The sequence below is a fragment of the Xyrauchen texanus genome, chromosome 42, assembly GCF_025860055.1.
Source record: "Xyrauchen texanus isolate HMW12.3.18 chromosome 42, RBS_HiC_50CHRs, whole genome shotgun sequence".
NCBI classification, from domain to species: Eukaryota; Metazoa; Chordata; class Actinopteri; order Cypriniformes; family Catostomidae; genus Xyrauchen; species Xyrauchen texanus.
The window spans coordinates 27,525,262-27,537,638 of record NC_068317.1 but is presented as its reverse complement, the minus strand read 5'-3'; the positions used below and the strand labels follow the sequence as shown (position 1 = coordinate 27,537,638).

Here is a 12,377-nt window from a genome sequence, read left to right as displayed (position 1 = left end):
CCACGCCTGCCCCGGTCTGCGAGCCAGAGCCCACGCCTGCCCCGGTCTGCGATCCAGAGCCCACGTCAACCACAGTCAACGAGCCTGAGCCCTCGTCAGCCCCGGTCAGCGAGCCAGAGCCCGAATCCCCCACGGTCAACCAGACAGAGCCGTTAGCCCCTGATGTCAGTGAGCCAGCGCCTGTAGCCTCGACCGTCCCTGAGCCAGCGCCTGTAGCCTCGACCGTCCCTGAGCCAGCGCCTGTTGCCTCGACCGTCCCTGAGCCAGCGCCTGTAGCCTTGACCGTCCAAGAGCCAGCGCCAGTAGCCATGACCATCCAAGAGCCAGTGCCGGTGGTCGTGCCCACCCGGGAGTCAGTGCCAGTGGTCGTGCCCGTCCAAGAGTCAGCGCATCTCGAGCCTCCCAGGGCTCCTCCTCCCGAGCCTCCCAGGGCTCTGCCTCTCCAGTCTCTCGAGTCTTCCAGGGCTCCTCCTCTCGAGCCTCCCAGGGCTCTGTGTCCCAAGTCTCCCGAGCCTCCCAGGGCTCCTCCTCCCGAGCCTCCCAGGGCTCTGCCTCTCCAGTCTCTCGAGTCTTCCAGGGCTCCTCCTCCCGAGCATCCCAGGGCTCCGCCTCTCAAGTCTCTCGAGTCCTTCAGGGTTCCTCCTCTCGAGCCTCCCAGGGCTCCGTCTCCCAAGTCTCTCGAGTCTTCCAGGGCTCCTCCTCCTGAGCCTCCCAGGGCTCCGCCTCTCAAGCCTCTCAAGCCTTCCAGGGCTCCACCCCTCAAGCCTCTCAAGCCTTCAGGGGCTCCGCCCCTCAAGCCTCTCGAGCCTTCCAGGGCTCCGCCCCTCAAGCCTCTTGAGCCTTCCAGGGCTCCGCCCCTCAAGCCTCTCGAGCCTTCCAGGGTTCCGCCCCTCAAGTCTCTCGAGTCTCCCAGGGCTCCACCCCTCGAGTCCCCCGAGCCTCCTTTGGCTCCGCCTCCAGAGCCTCCTACGGCTCCACCTCCCGAACCTCCTACGGCTCTGCTCCCAGAGACTCCAGAACCTACTAGAGCTCCGCCTTCCCAGCCTCCTGCGGCTCCGCCTCCCAAGCCTCTTGCGGCTCCGCCTCCCGAGCCTCCCATGGCTCTGCCCCCCGAGACTCCCGAACCTTCCTCGGCTCCCCCTCCTGAGCCTTCCTCAGGTCCGTCTCCTGAGCCTCCATTGGCCCCACCTCCTGAGCCTTCCATGTCTCGCCTCTAGAGCCTCCTACGGCACCACCTCCATCGGCTCCGCTGCCAGGGCCTTCCGGGTCTCTGCCTCTAGAGCCTCCTGCGGCGCCCCATCCCTTTGCTCTGCCTCCTGAGCCTCCCTCAGCCCCGCCTCCTGAGCCTCCAGAGCCTCCCGCAGCTCCGCCTCCTGAGCCTCCAGAGCTTCCATCAGCTCCGCCTCCTACGGCTTCTCCGCCCCCCACGGCTCCAAGGCCTCCCCCGGCTACGCCTTCTACGGCTCCGCCCCCCGGACCGTTCCCTATCCTGCGGCCACCTATCAGGTCCCCCAAGCCAACCCACATCCCGTGGTCAACTTCCTGGCCCCCAGGACTGGCCCCTCTCCTTTGACTGCCTCCCAGGCCCCCCAAACCAGTCTTCGCCCAGTGGCCTTCTCCCAGACCTCCTGAACCGGCCCCTTTCCCTTGTCTGCCCCTCGTTTCCCCCTGGACTGCCTGTCTGCCCCTTGTTACCCCCTGGACTGCCTGTCTGCCCTTCGTTGCCCCCCTTGGTCTATCTGCCCACCACAAGCTCCCCCAGTCAATGGACTTTGGTTCTTCTTGTGTTATGTGTTATTACTTTTGAGCGTCTGGAATCCGCTCCTTTAGGGGGGGGGGGCTCTGTTATGTATACCTTGTCTTGTCTCACTGTTGCCCTTTGTTTGTCACTTTTGTAGTTCCTTAGTTTTCACTTTTGTCACCCTGGTAGCTCCATAGTCTTCTTGTTAGCCCTCGTGTTCGCTGTTCATTGTTTTCACCTGCCCTCGTTAGTTTCCCATTGGTTTCTGTTTATCACCTTGTCATCTTGTTTGAGTTCTGTTTGTTCATTGGCTCCCGTTTTCCCATGTCCATGTATTTTAACCCAGTTGTTTTCACTCCCCTCTGTCAATCGTTGAATGTTGTCATGCCTGGTATGTGTACCCTGCCCGAGTTCTCAGTTTTATTTCATTGTGTTTAGTTTCCTGTTTTCCCATTGTGGTTGTTTCTTTTGTGTTTATTCGTTTGTTTATTTAATAAAGTTAAGTTGCATTTGGATCCACTCTCCTCGTCTGCCTTCGCTGCCTCATTCGTTACAGCGGGTAAGGAATTGGTAGAATTTTTGAGTGAACTGTTACTTTAATTTCACCATTGACCGAGACGATGCTTCAGTCTACACTCGCTGGAACTGTAGCAGCATAAGTGTGGGAGTAGTTGGCTAAATCTTAAAGTTTAGAACTCAGTACCGCTCTGTGCTGGACGTGATTGGTCAAGCTGACAAACTGGGTCAACCTGACTGACTTCAACTTTTCAGTTTGTGTATTTTGACTTCTGAGAGCTGTTCATTTTCCTAAGCACTGCTAACAGAGTTCTTGTGATAATTCTGCTGAGTCTGAGTTGAGCTGAGAACTGCTGGATTTTCAAATGTAAACATTAAACACTGACTGGTGAATTATTGATCTGCAAAAATTGATTCCGCTAACACGAGGGTCAGACTGTCCATCACACCTCCTCTGTCTCGATTTCCTTTCTGCTCAAAACAGATTTCAGGAACATATGACTCTTCTGTATAATTACGTTGGTTGCTATTAAATGGTGACATGTGATTTACAAGACCGGGTATTTCAGTCCAACATGTGTAGCTGTAATTTCACAAGCTTGCTTCACTTATTGAAAGCCTGTTTACAAACCTAGCTAGGTTATTGAGTCTGCAGGCCATATGTAATACATCCCTAATCACTCAGCAATTTAGTGGAAAAGGGCAAATCATTGCACTTTTAACTTTTAAAAAGTGTACTTCATTTTTTACACTTTAAAATTTGAACCTAAACAAAATTTTAATTCTTTAAAATCCTATCCCAGCTTACCATTCAGATACAACTGTTAGTAAGCTATTTGTAGGATGATTTCCCAGAAAACTGTAAAGATTGTGGCTTTGTGGTGCAATCAAAATATTGTTTGACACGTTTTGGGTGGGACTATCTGTTGGTCTATCCAATGTCAGACAAGGAGAGTGTTTGGGAAACCTGTTTGAAAACAATCGTAATTTTTGCTATTGATGTCGCAATAGGCACAGAAATTGCAAACTCCACTTTTAAGATTGCTACGTTTGGATTAGGCCTACACGCTGCATTTAGATGTTGTAATTGCTGTAGCTGCACACTTTGATTTGAGTCCAAATAAAAAACTGTCTGTGAGAGTTTCTACAACTGGATGTGAAATCTCATTTTTTGCCTGATCTCATGAAAAGAAACTATGACTGTGGTGACATTTTCCAAAGCAATGTTACGTGGCTCCTTATCGCTGCAATTCTGAGGTGAAATGTCCACTGTATGGTGCTAAAAGCAAGTAAAAATTTCTCCCAAGCAGATGAGGTTTAATAAGTTAATGCTTTATTGAGTTTCAAATCAACAAAACCTACCTACCTCCCTACCCTAAACCTTGAACCTAAACCTAACAGGTAATGTCATAAAAAACAAATGTGAGGTGATAAACACAATTGATAAAGCAACTATGTCATTTTCTGGTGCTTTTGTGACACTTTCGGTTCACGTGTCCACTCGCTTGTTCTTCGGGACTCTTATCCTTGTCCTTTGCATCACAAGTGCAACACTCTATCAGTTGAGATACTGCTCATTTTCATCACATTTGAACAAGCTTATAAATGTAGTTGTTATGTAATGCAAACGTCAAATGCATAGCCTTACGAGTCATGCACTATTGTAAAAGAGTTTTGATGTCATAAGAAAGCATTGTGAGGAACAAGCAGAAAAGTAAGTGTATATGAACTGATAATCTGCACTTTTAATCAAGATTTGTGTGAAAGGAAATAAGTAATTGTTATTTTAGTGCCTCTAGTGTTTATGAAACTGATGCAACACATACACCGAGCCAAGTAAAAATTGTTTTTCAAAAACTTTTGTAAAAGTTTTGCAAAAATGTAGTAAAAGTGTTTCTATGAGACAAGCTTTTATCTTTATGTATTTCACACAGAGATCCAGTCCCTTGGCGACTGTGGGGGGAATGTGTGTAGTCCTGTGTTCTGTTTTCAATGACTGTGATTAAGCAGTTAACATTTAGAATGATCGCACGCAACATGATGAGTATACATTTCACCCAAACCCACCCTGGCATTTCAAGGAGAGACAATGAGTCTCATTGCCCTCATTTACCCCAGCAGGAGGGCATCTCTCTGAGTTCATCCCACCTCACAAATGATGTGGGAACCTGTCTGGGAGACACCAGATTGAGCGAGGCGGTGTTGGTTTCCGGAAATTTGACCATCCGTCTTTTGACGTCTGCGGTCATGACAACAGACCACACTCTCCAACTGACATTTGCATAGTGACATGTTCAAACACACTGACGGATGAAAACTCGCCCAAACACACTCACAACAATACATGCACCCTTAGGCCTGTTTCACACTGCATGCTAAAAGTAGCACATATATTCACCGGCACACAGAAACTTTCTATTCTGTAAACCTACCTTGTATCCAGATGATTTAAGCAGTCTAGATTCTGCATTTTGGGGTGGGGGTTCTGTTGTATGTGGATTAAAGCAATGTTCTACACTAGGTTCAAAACCAGTTAAGATCAATCTACAGCATTTGTGACATAATGTTGATTACCGCAAAAATAATTTCAACCCCATCCATCGTTTCTTTATTTGAATTTTTTTTAAATAATTAGCAGAATTTACAGAAAGGCACTTACAATAAAAGTGAAAGGGGCCAGTTTACAACAGTGGCAAAGCCATGGGTGTGCCAGGGTGTGCAACCGCCACCCAAAATGTAAGCTTGCATACCTAAATTAAATGGCAGTTTTTTTACACTTTATGCCTCCTACACACAATACACGACTTTCAAAGATGTCAGATTGTGGTATCGTTCATATTACACATCTCTCTGTCTTGTCATGGAAGTCCTAGAGTTTTCAAATTACACGAGGAATCGGCGACAGGGGTGAACATTACAAAATATTTCACTACTGACGAATCCACGAGGACTCTGCCTGTACTCCAAATTATGTTTCACAACAGAGTCCATGCGAGAAGTGATACAAGATACAAAAACAAATGCATGATCATATGTTATGCATTTCAGAATATGATGTATATGTTTTTAATCGCCTAAAGGCATCATATATTTTATTGGTTATATGAAAAAGTACCTCCTACTGAGAAATCTACCTATTTGCTTACCTGACTGTCCAAGAGAATTGGCAATTTCTCTTAAACTCTTCTCTTTCTCTAGCCGGTTGTGATACAGTTCAGAGGAAACGTCAAATAGGCACTGGTGCTCGTGCCAATATTCCACCAATCTTTCCTCCATTTCTTCGGTCCAGTTAGTTTCTTGATACCGCAGCCTTGCTTGTTGATGTTCTAATGCAGGTACATCAGGACTCCTCCCACTGAAAATTCCTGTACCCTGTTTTTGCTCTCTCATTGGCTGTAGTTCAACGCTGTTGTATTCAGTCAAAACACATTTCACATTGCACGATTTGGAATCGCAGACAGGTCCAGATATTTAACATTCTAGATATCTCGCTGTCATCGGTGACATGTCGGTGCTTCTCTCAAATCGCTTTTTTAATTCATACAGTTCATACATTGTGTTCGAGCTCCGATTTGCCTATGATTTCGGGCTTTTGTCTTCAATCTCCACAAAACTGTCAGCGAGTGAAAATCGGGCCTAAAATCGTGTAGTGTGAACTTGGTATTTGTGTAGTCAAACATGGAATTATACTTTATTTATATTTGCTTAATAATTAATGTAACAATAGTTTATTTTAATTTTTTATGAACCAAACATCCCTGTACTCCACTTTTTGACAAATTATTAAGCCTCAGTATTTCTTTATATATATATATATATATATATATATATATATATATATATATATATATATATATATATTAACAGGGAAACTTACTCTATATTTTTTTATTTTTCAGTCAATTAAACTAAACACAGATTAAAGAAATTATAGCCAAAAGAAATTGAAGCAATAGTTGTTAATGCTCATTTTATTATATTTCACTTAATTGCTCTTTAGTTGTTGAACACCTAAAGTCTTATTTCTGGCTATGCCACTGGTTTATAAATATTAATATTCACACTGTTTTAAAAGTATAGCCAAATAACATAAACATTATATGTGTTAACATAACTGAAGTGTGATAAAATCGCTCACTATCACTTCACCATATCTGTGTAAAGTTATATCCAATTTTGCAATTTCGTTGCCATGACGACATAACACTGGTAAACCCACAAATTTAACTTGATAAAATCATGCAGAACAGTGATTTTTTTTACGGACTGGCCCAGTTCACTTTCATTTTAAGTGCTTAACTGTAACTATTTGGGGTTTTTTACAAAAAAGGAACAAGTTTAAATTAATTTCTGTGGTAATCTACATTGTACTACAAAAGCTGTTGATTATGCTTACATTGTGCTGAATACAGAACATTCAGAAGTACCATTCAGAAGTAAATGTGGTCCTCCTTGTGTAAATTAAAATTCACATTGATCAAGTGCATAATCATTCTATGAAGCTTACTCCTTTTATTATTGAAAGTAATAACGATTTTGTAACCAGGTCAGGAATCGCCTTGTTACCTTTTAACCATCTACTGGTTAGTCCTGGAAAACCACCATATGGTGCCAATGCCATAAAGCATGTTTCCTCATTTGACGGCCATTCAAAAATAACTTTTTTCCATATAACATGTAAATTGTATATTTATATAAATTGGGCAAGTGTGCTACAGGCCTAAGTCTAACACAATATCATACACAAGCCCGTTTTTCCACCACTGATTGCGGCTAGCTTCTGGGAAGGATGTCATTTGTGACTCGACTGCATTTTCTTGTTTAATCACATTATGTAAATATAGAGTTTACTGTGCTATTGTGCACATGTTAGCTAGCATTGGTTTATATTTAAACCACATCTGTCCTCTGGAGCCTTCCTATTGTCACAGCTGGATGTTAAAACAGACTTTCATAAAACTATTCAATTTAAACCAGAGGCTGCATTGTGTTTAGAGTGACTAGGGCACACTCACTGGAGCCGCAAGCGACTCCTGGCTTTCTTAAATGTCTGTAGGGTGTGACCTATGTTTGACACTGTAGTCGGACTCCAGTTTGTAACTCTCAACAAGTCTGTTTGCCATTTATGGATCTACGTAAGGCACTATCAAAATTACATGCTTCAAAACCTGAGCCTGCCTGTCATAATTTAAATAAATATATATAAAAATAAAAAAGATTTAGTGGTGCTTGCTAAGACGAGTGTTGCAGTTGCTCATACAAATGGTTATGGATATGAATGAACTGTAAATCAGTGGAAACCCCCCATAGATAACATTGAAGGAGAACCTTGACCCATATCTTCGGACCAGAGTGTCATAGTATACTTCAATTTTGACATAAACACTTAGCGTCTGTGTACTGTCGAACACTCTCCTTTCAAAATAAACTTAATTTGACTGCTCATACACAGGCCATAGTTGCATGCACACTACAAGATGCGATGAGTTTAGACCCATAAAAATGTCTTTCTATTCCTTAATATTCCTTCAGACTTGAGTTATATAAATGCATAACACCCTAGATTCCACAGAACAATGCACTAAAAACAACTTGGAACACCCAAGCAACCACCTAACAATGCCCTTGCAACCACTCACAACAACCACAAAACTTAATGAGACAGATAAAGGAAATCAGATGAAAAAGGGATGACACAGACTATAAGTATGTGAAGCTTTAAGATGCATTTAATGGACACAAAGGTGTCATTTTTAAGTGAGATATTCGCTGCTATCACTGAATTAAAGGTTTAAATGTAGGTGAAAGTAGAGTAGCAACATGGATTTTTATTAAGAAAAGATCAGAATTGTGTTTTGCTGGTGTTTTTCATTAGATGTTTGCTGTGCATTGGAAAAAATCCTCTTTTTTCATTTTTTAAACAAATCCCCAAACCCAATGAATCGAATGGTGACACATGAATAGAAATCGGCCAATAAAGTCACACATGGCAGGTGCCTATGACCACAGTCCCACTAAGCAGGTCTTTAGAGGTAAACCATGAGCAGTTGTTACATTGTTTTTGAGAGGAATAATCGAGCAGGTGCCATGATTTCAATCCTGGCATTTACCGTTGACACGCAATAATGATGACAACCTAAACCATCTGTGCCTCTTTCTACTTTTTTGCTCTCTGTCCATCTCTAATTCTCTTTCTGCTTGTTCTGTCTCTTTGTTTCTCTCATTCTCTTGTGCTGTAATGCTTGGAGAAAGATGGGAGACTTCATGGTTTCCAGGACTGGTTAGTGCTATCCCATATAACCTTCTCTATGACAATCACTTCTTATGTTATAAATGCATCTGTTTCCGATTCAGAACACTCCTTCTGTTTCCTTCACAGATCGGCCAATACATGCAATGAACAGGCTTCACATTTGCGTGACCCATCATGCACCACTTTCTCCCTCTCTCGGTATGGCTTAAAGTATGGCTCCAGTCCCTCTTTCAAGTCTGTGGGATATTTTGGCAAATTTTATCATCCACCAGGCAAAAGGTCTGATCACTTGGAAAAGTGAGAGCACACCTCTCCAGAAGAAGTCACATGGTTTGAGGAATCATTCATGTCCGTAGCAAAATATTTACATTTTGAAGTTTAATACTTAAGGACAGAGATTTGTTTAGATCCCTAACCCTAAGTATGTGCAATACAGTAGTAATAGTGATGGCTATAGCAATTATTTTATGTTCTGTTGGAAAGTTTTCACTGGAAAGTGGAGATCGCACATCTCTTCTGCGATCAGTGGCAGTTATGATGAGTGGTTGGAGATTCACATATGTATTGGTGCATTCCCATCTCTTTAGTGTGTTAAGAGTGCATAGGGGATTCCCTGTGGCCCCATGCAAATGAAAACCTCATCAAATGGTCTGGGCTGTACCCTGCTGTTTGGCCTTTTTTTTTTTTTTTTTTTTTTTTACATTTACCTCTAAGTATAATATAATTGATCCGTGACATTTAATCTGATTTTCTTTTCTTTTTGGCCTTAATGTTTGTGTTTTCCCATTGAGCTGAAGAAATACGTTTATTTTGTGACAGTATCTTTGGAATGTTTTATGTAAGAGTGGAATTCCCACATGACACGTTGTGCTTTTATTGGAAGGTTTAAATTAATTGCATTAGGTTACATTTGAGTATGAATGTAACATACAGAAGTCTGTACTGTTCCGTTTAGAGTATTTAATTGGAAAAGGATGACTATTGGAGCTGAATTTAGAAAAAATCTACCACTTGCTGTAAACCACGAGAAAAAAAATGCAATATTAGTCAGTGTCAAGCCTTTTTTTTATGTACCTGAAAAGTGGGGATATTGAGTTTTTCTGGCCTAGTTTTGAGTTCCCATGCTTTGCTTTAAGAACCCATGAAAGAATGGTTAATATCACTGCCCTCTAGTGGACATGGGTGTTACTGCATTTGAAAACAAACGGAAGATTCAGCCAAGAAGTCATCACAGTAAATAAACCAATAAATTATACAAATAAAAATAGCTATAAAAGAAAATAAAAAAAATCAATAATTTTAAAAATTGTAAAATAGAGAGACATATAGTTTATTTGCTGACGATAGATAGATAGATAGATAGATAGATAGATAGATAGATAGATAGATAGATAGATAGATAGATAGATAGATAGATAGATAGATAGATAGATAGATAGATAGATAGATAGATAGATAGATAGATAGATAGATAGATAGATAGATAGAAGGATACTATTTGTTGACTTCAGTTCGGCTTTTAACACCATCAACTCTGCTCTCCTATGGACTAAATTAACCCAGCTCTGTGTTCCTGGCTTTATCTGACAGTGGATCACCAGCTTTCTTACAGACAGGCAGCAGCTAGTGAGAATGGGGAAATTCACCTTCAGCACATGTACAATCAGCAACCCAGGGATGTGTACAAAAATGACTGCACTGCAAGGACCCCTCTGTTAAGCCCCTAGAAGTTTGCAGATGGTACTACAGTCATCGGCCTCATCCAAGATGACGATGAGTCTGCATACAGAAAGGAGGTTGAACAGCTAGCCGTCTGGTGCAGTGAAAACAACCCTGAGCTGACCAGGCTTAAAACAGTGGAGATGACGGTGGACTTTAGGAGGAACACCCTAACATTAACACTGCTCACCATTCTGAACAGCACTATGGCAGCAGTGGAGTCATTCAGGTTCCTGGGCACTACCATTGCACAGGACCTGAAGTGGGAGTCCCACATGGACTCAATTTTGAAAAAGCCCCAGCAGAGGTTGTACTTCCTTCACCAACTGAGGAAGTTCAACCTGCCACAGGCGCTGCTGATACAGTTCTAATCAGCAGTCACTGAGTCTGTACTCTGCACTTCTATAACATTCTGGTTTGGTTCAGCTACCAAGTCAGACATCAGAAGAATACAAAGGAAAGGTCAGACTGCTGAGAGTATTATTGATGCTCCCCTGCCCACCCTGATAGAACTGTACACATCCAGAGTGACGAAAAGGACTGGTAAAATCACTCTTGACCGCATTCTCCCAACACACTTCCTCTTCGAATTGTTGCCCTCTGGCCGGCGCTACAGAGCACTGAGCACCAGAGCAGTCAGGCATAGGAACACTTCTTTGCCTTCAGGCCATCCACCTCATGAACAGTTAAAACTGTCCCCAAATGCTTCATTTTGGTCAATACAACCATGTGCGATATTCAATCCATCCATTCCTATTTACATCCATATTTCATTTATATTCTTTACCATATTCTACCTCTTCTTCAATACATTATATCACCTGCACATAACTGTATAGAAAATATTGTAACAACATTATTGTGCTATTGTATATTTCTCTGTTTTATCTGTTATATTACATTGTTTACATATGTATATATTTCATTATTGTTGTATGTCACTCTATATATGTTTATATGTATGTGTATACGTTGCATTCTCTTTCACTGGAAGCTTCTGACACCATGACAAATTCCTTGTGTGTGTAAGCATATTTGGCAATAAAGATCTTTCGGAAATTATTTATATATATATATAACTTATATAGAATATATAAATTATATAATAATAATTAGCATTATAGTTAATAAAAAAGTATATATATTTATATACTTTTTTATTAACTATAATGCTAATTACTATTATTGTTGTTGTTGTTTTTGTACAGTAGTGTACAGTGTGGTGTTAGGTTTCTTATCCAGGATTCCGTGACGTTGTTCTCCGTGTGTTCTCCGCTGAGGAGCTCAGCGCGCATGCGCAGACGGGAGAGGTATGGTTGAAAACTCGCAGTCCATCGCGCTGAGCAGAAGAGGAGCAGCACAACTAAATGTGACTTATCTGAGCATCATCACGTCTGCGCCTCCGGGAGACAAAGACGAGAGAAACTCTGTAGGAGAACACAGCGCGATCAGAGCCTCCCGGAGTTACATTATATCAATGTACATGTCTACAACATCTCTCGCGACGTGTCGACTGTTTGCTTGCCTCTAATGTGTCCAACCAACTGAGACGAGGGGGATTTATTCCTTCTTTTGTTCTTTGCTTTCCATTGACTCTTAATAAAAAAAACAGCCACAAACGAATAAATACGAGTCACTATGGTTTTGTTAACATTGCATAATAGAAGAGGGTTGAATTGCTTGTGCGCGCAGTTCTTTCTGTGGATTTTATGTGCGGTGGACGGAGAGGAACAGCATTTCAGTGTGGAGGTAAGCGAAGCAGAGAGGAGATGATGCTGATGTCCTTCACATATATCTAGATATAAACCCTGCGCTGGACTGAGACACCCTGCATGAAAACTACTAATGCAATTAATCAATTCAGCCTTTGCACATGGAATGATAGCCTAGAAACACACTTATAACATGTTAAATGAAAGTTTATCTAATGCAAAACAAAACAGCATGCATAAGGAATGATTTGCAATGAAATGTTTTTCTTAAGACTTTTTGGTGTATGTTGTATCATTATAGGTGACTACAAGACTAAAGGTGTCTGATTTGTATGGCAACTCAATTCAAACATCCTAATGAAATCAATGCTTCTTGATTTCAAATGGTCGATATTATTGTGTCTAAGCATGCCATGAAGTTTGTTTTCACGATTTA

At 42.0% G+C, this 12,377-nt stretch overlaps 2 protein-coding genes across 4 annotated transcripts in view; one reads left to right on the top strand and one right to left on the bottom strand.

Annotated features, from left to right (window-relative positions):
- LOC127634840 (copine-3-like) overlaps positions 1–12,377 on the bottom strand; it is a 320,664-nt gene that overhangs the window by 90,806 nt on the left and 217,481 nt on the right. The gene's annotated exons all lie outside the window — the stretch shown is intronic.
- The window catches only part of LOC127634839 (matrix metalloproteinase-16-like), a 75,275-nt gene continuing 74,436 nt past the window's right edge, over positions 11,539–12,377 (top strand). For both annotated transcript variants that reach the window (XM_052114544.1, XM_052114543.1), the window contains exon 1: positions 11,539–11,978. In XM_052114544.1, the coding sequence (XP_051970504.1) occupies positions 11,868–11,978 (111 nt within the window). In that variant the 5' untranslated portion in view covers positions 11,539–11,867. The remainder of the gene's footprint in view (positions 11,979–12,377) is intronic.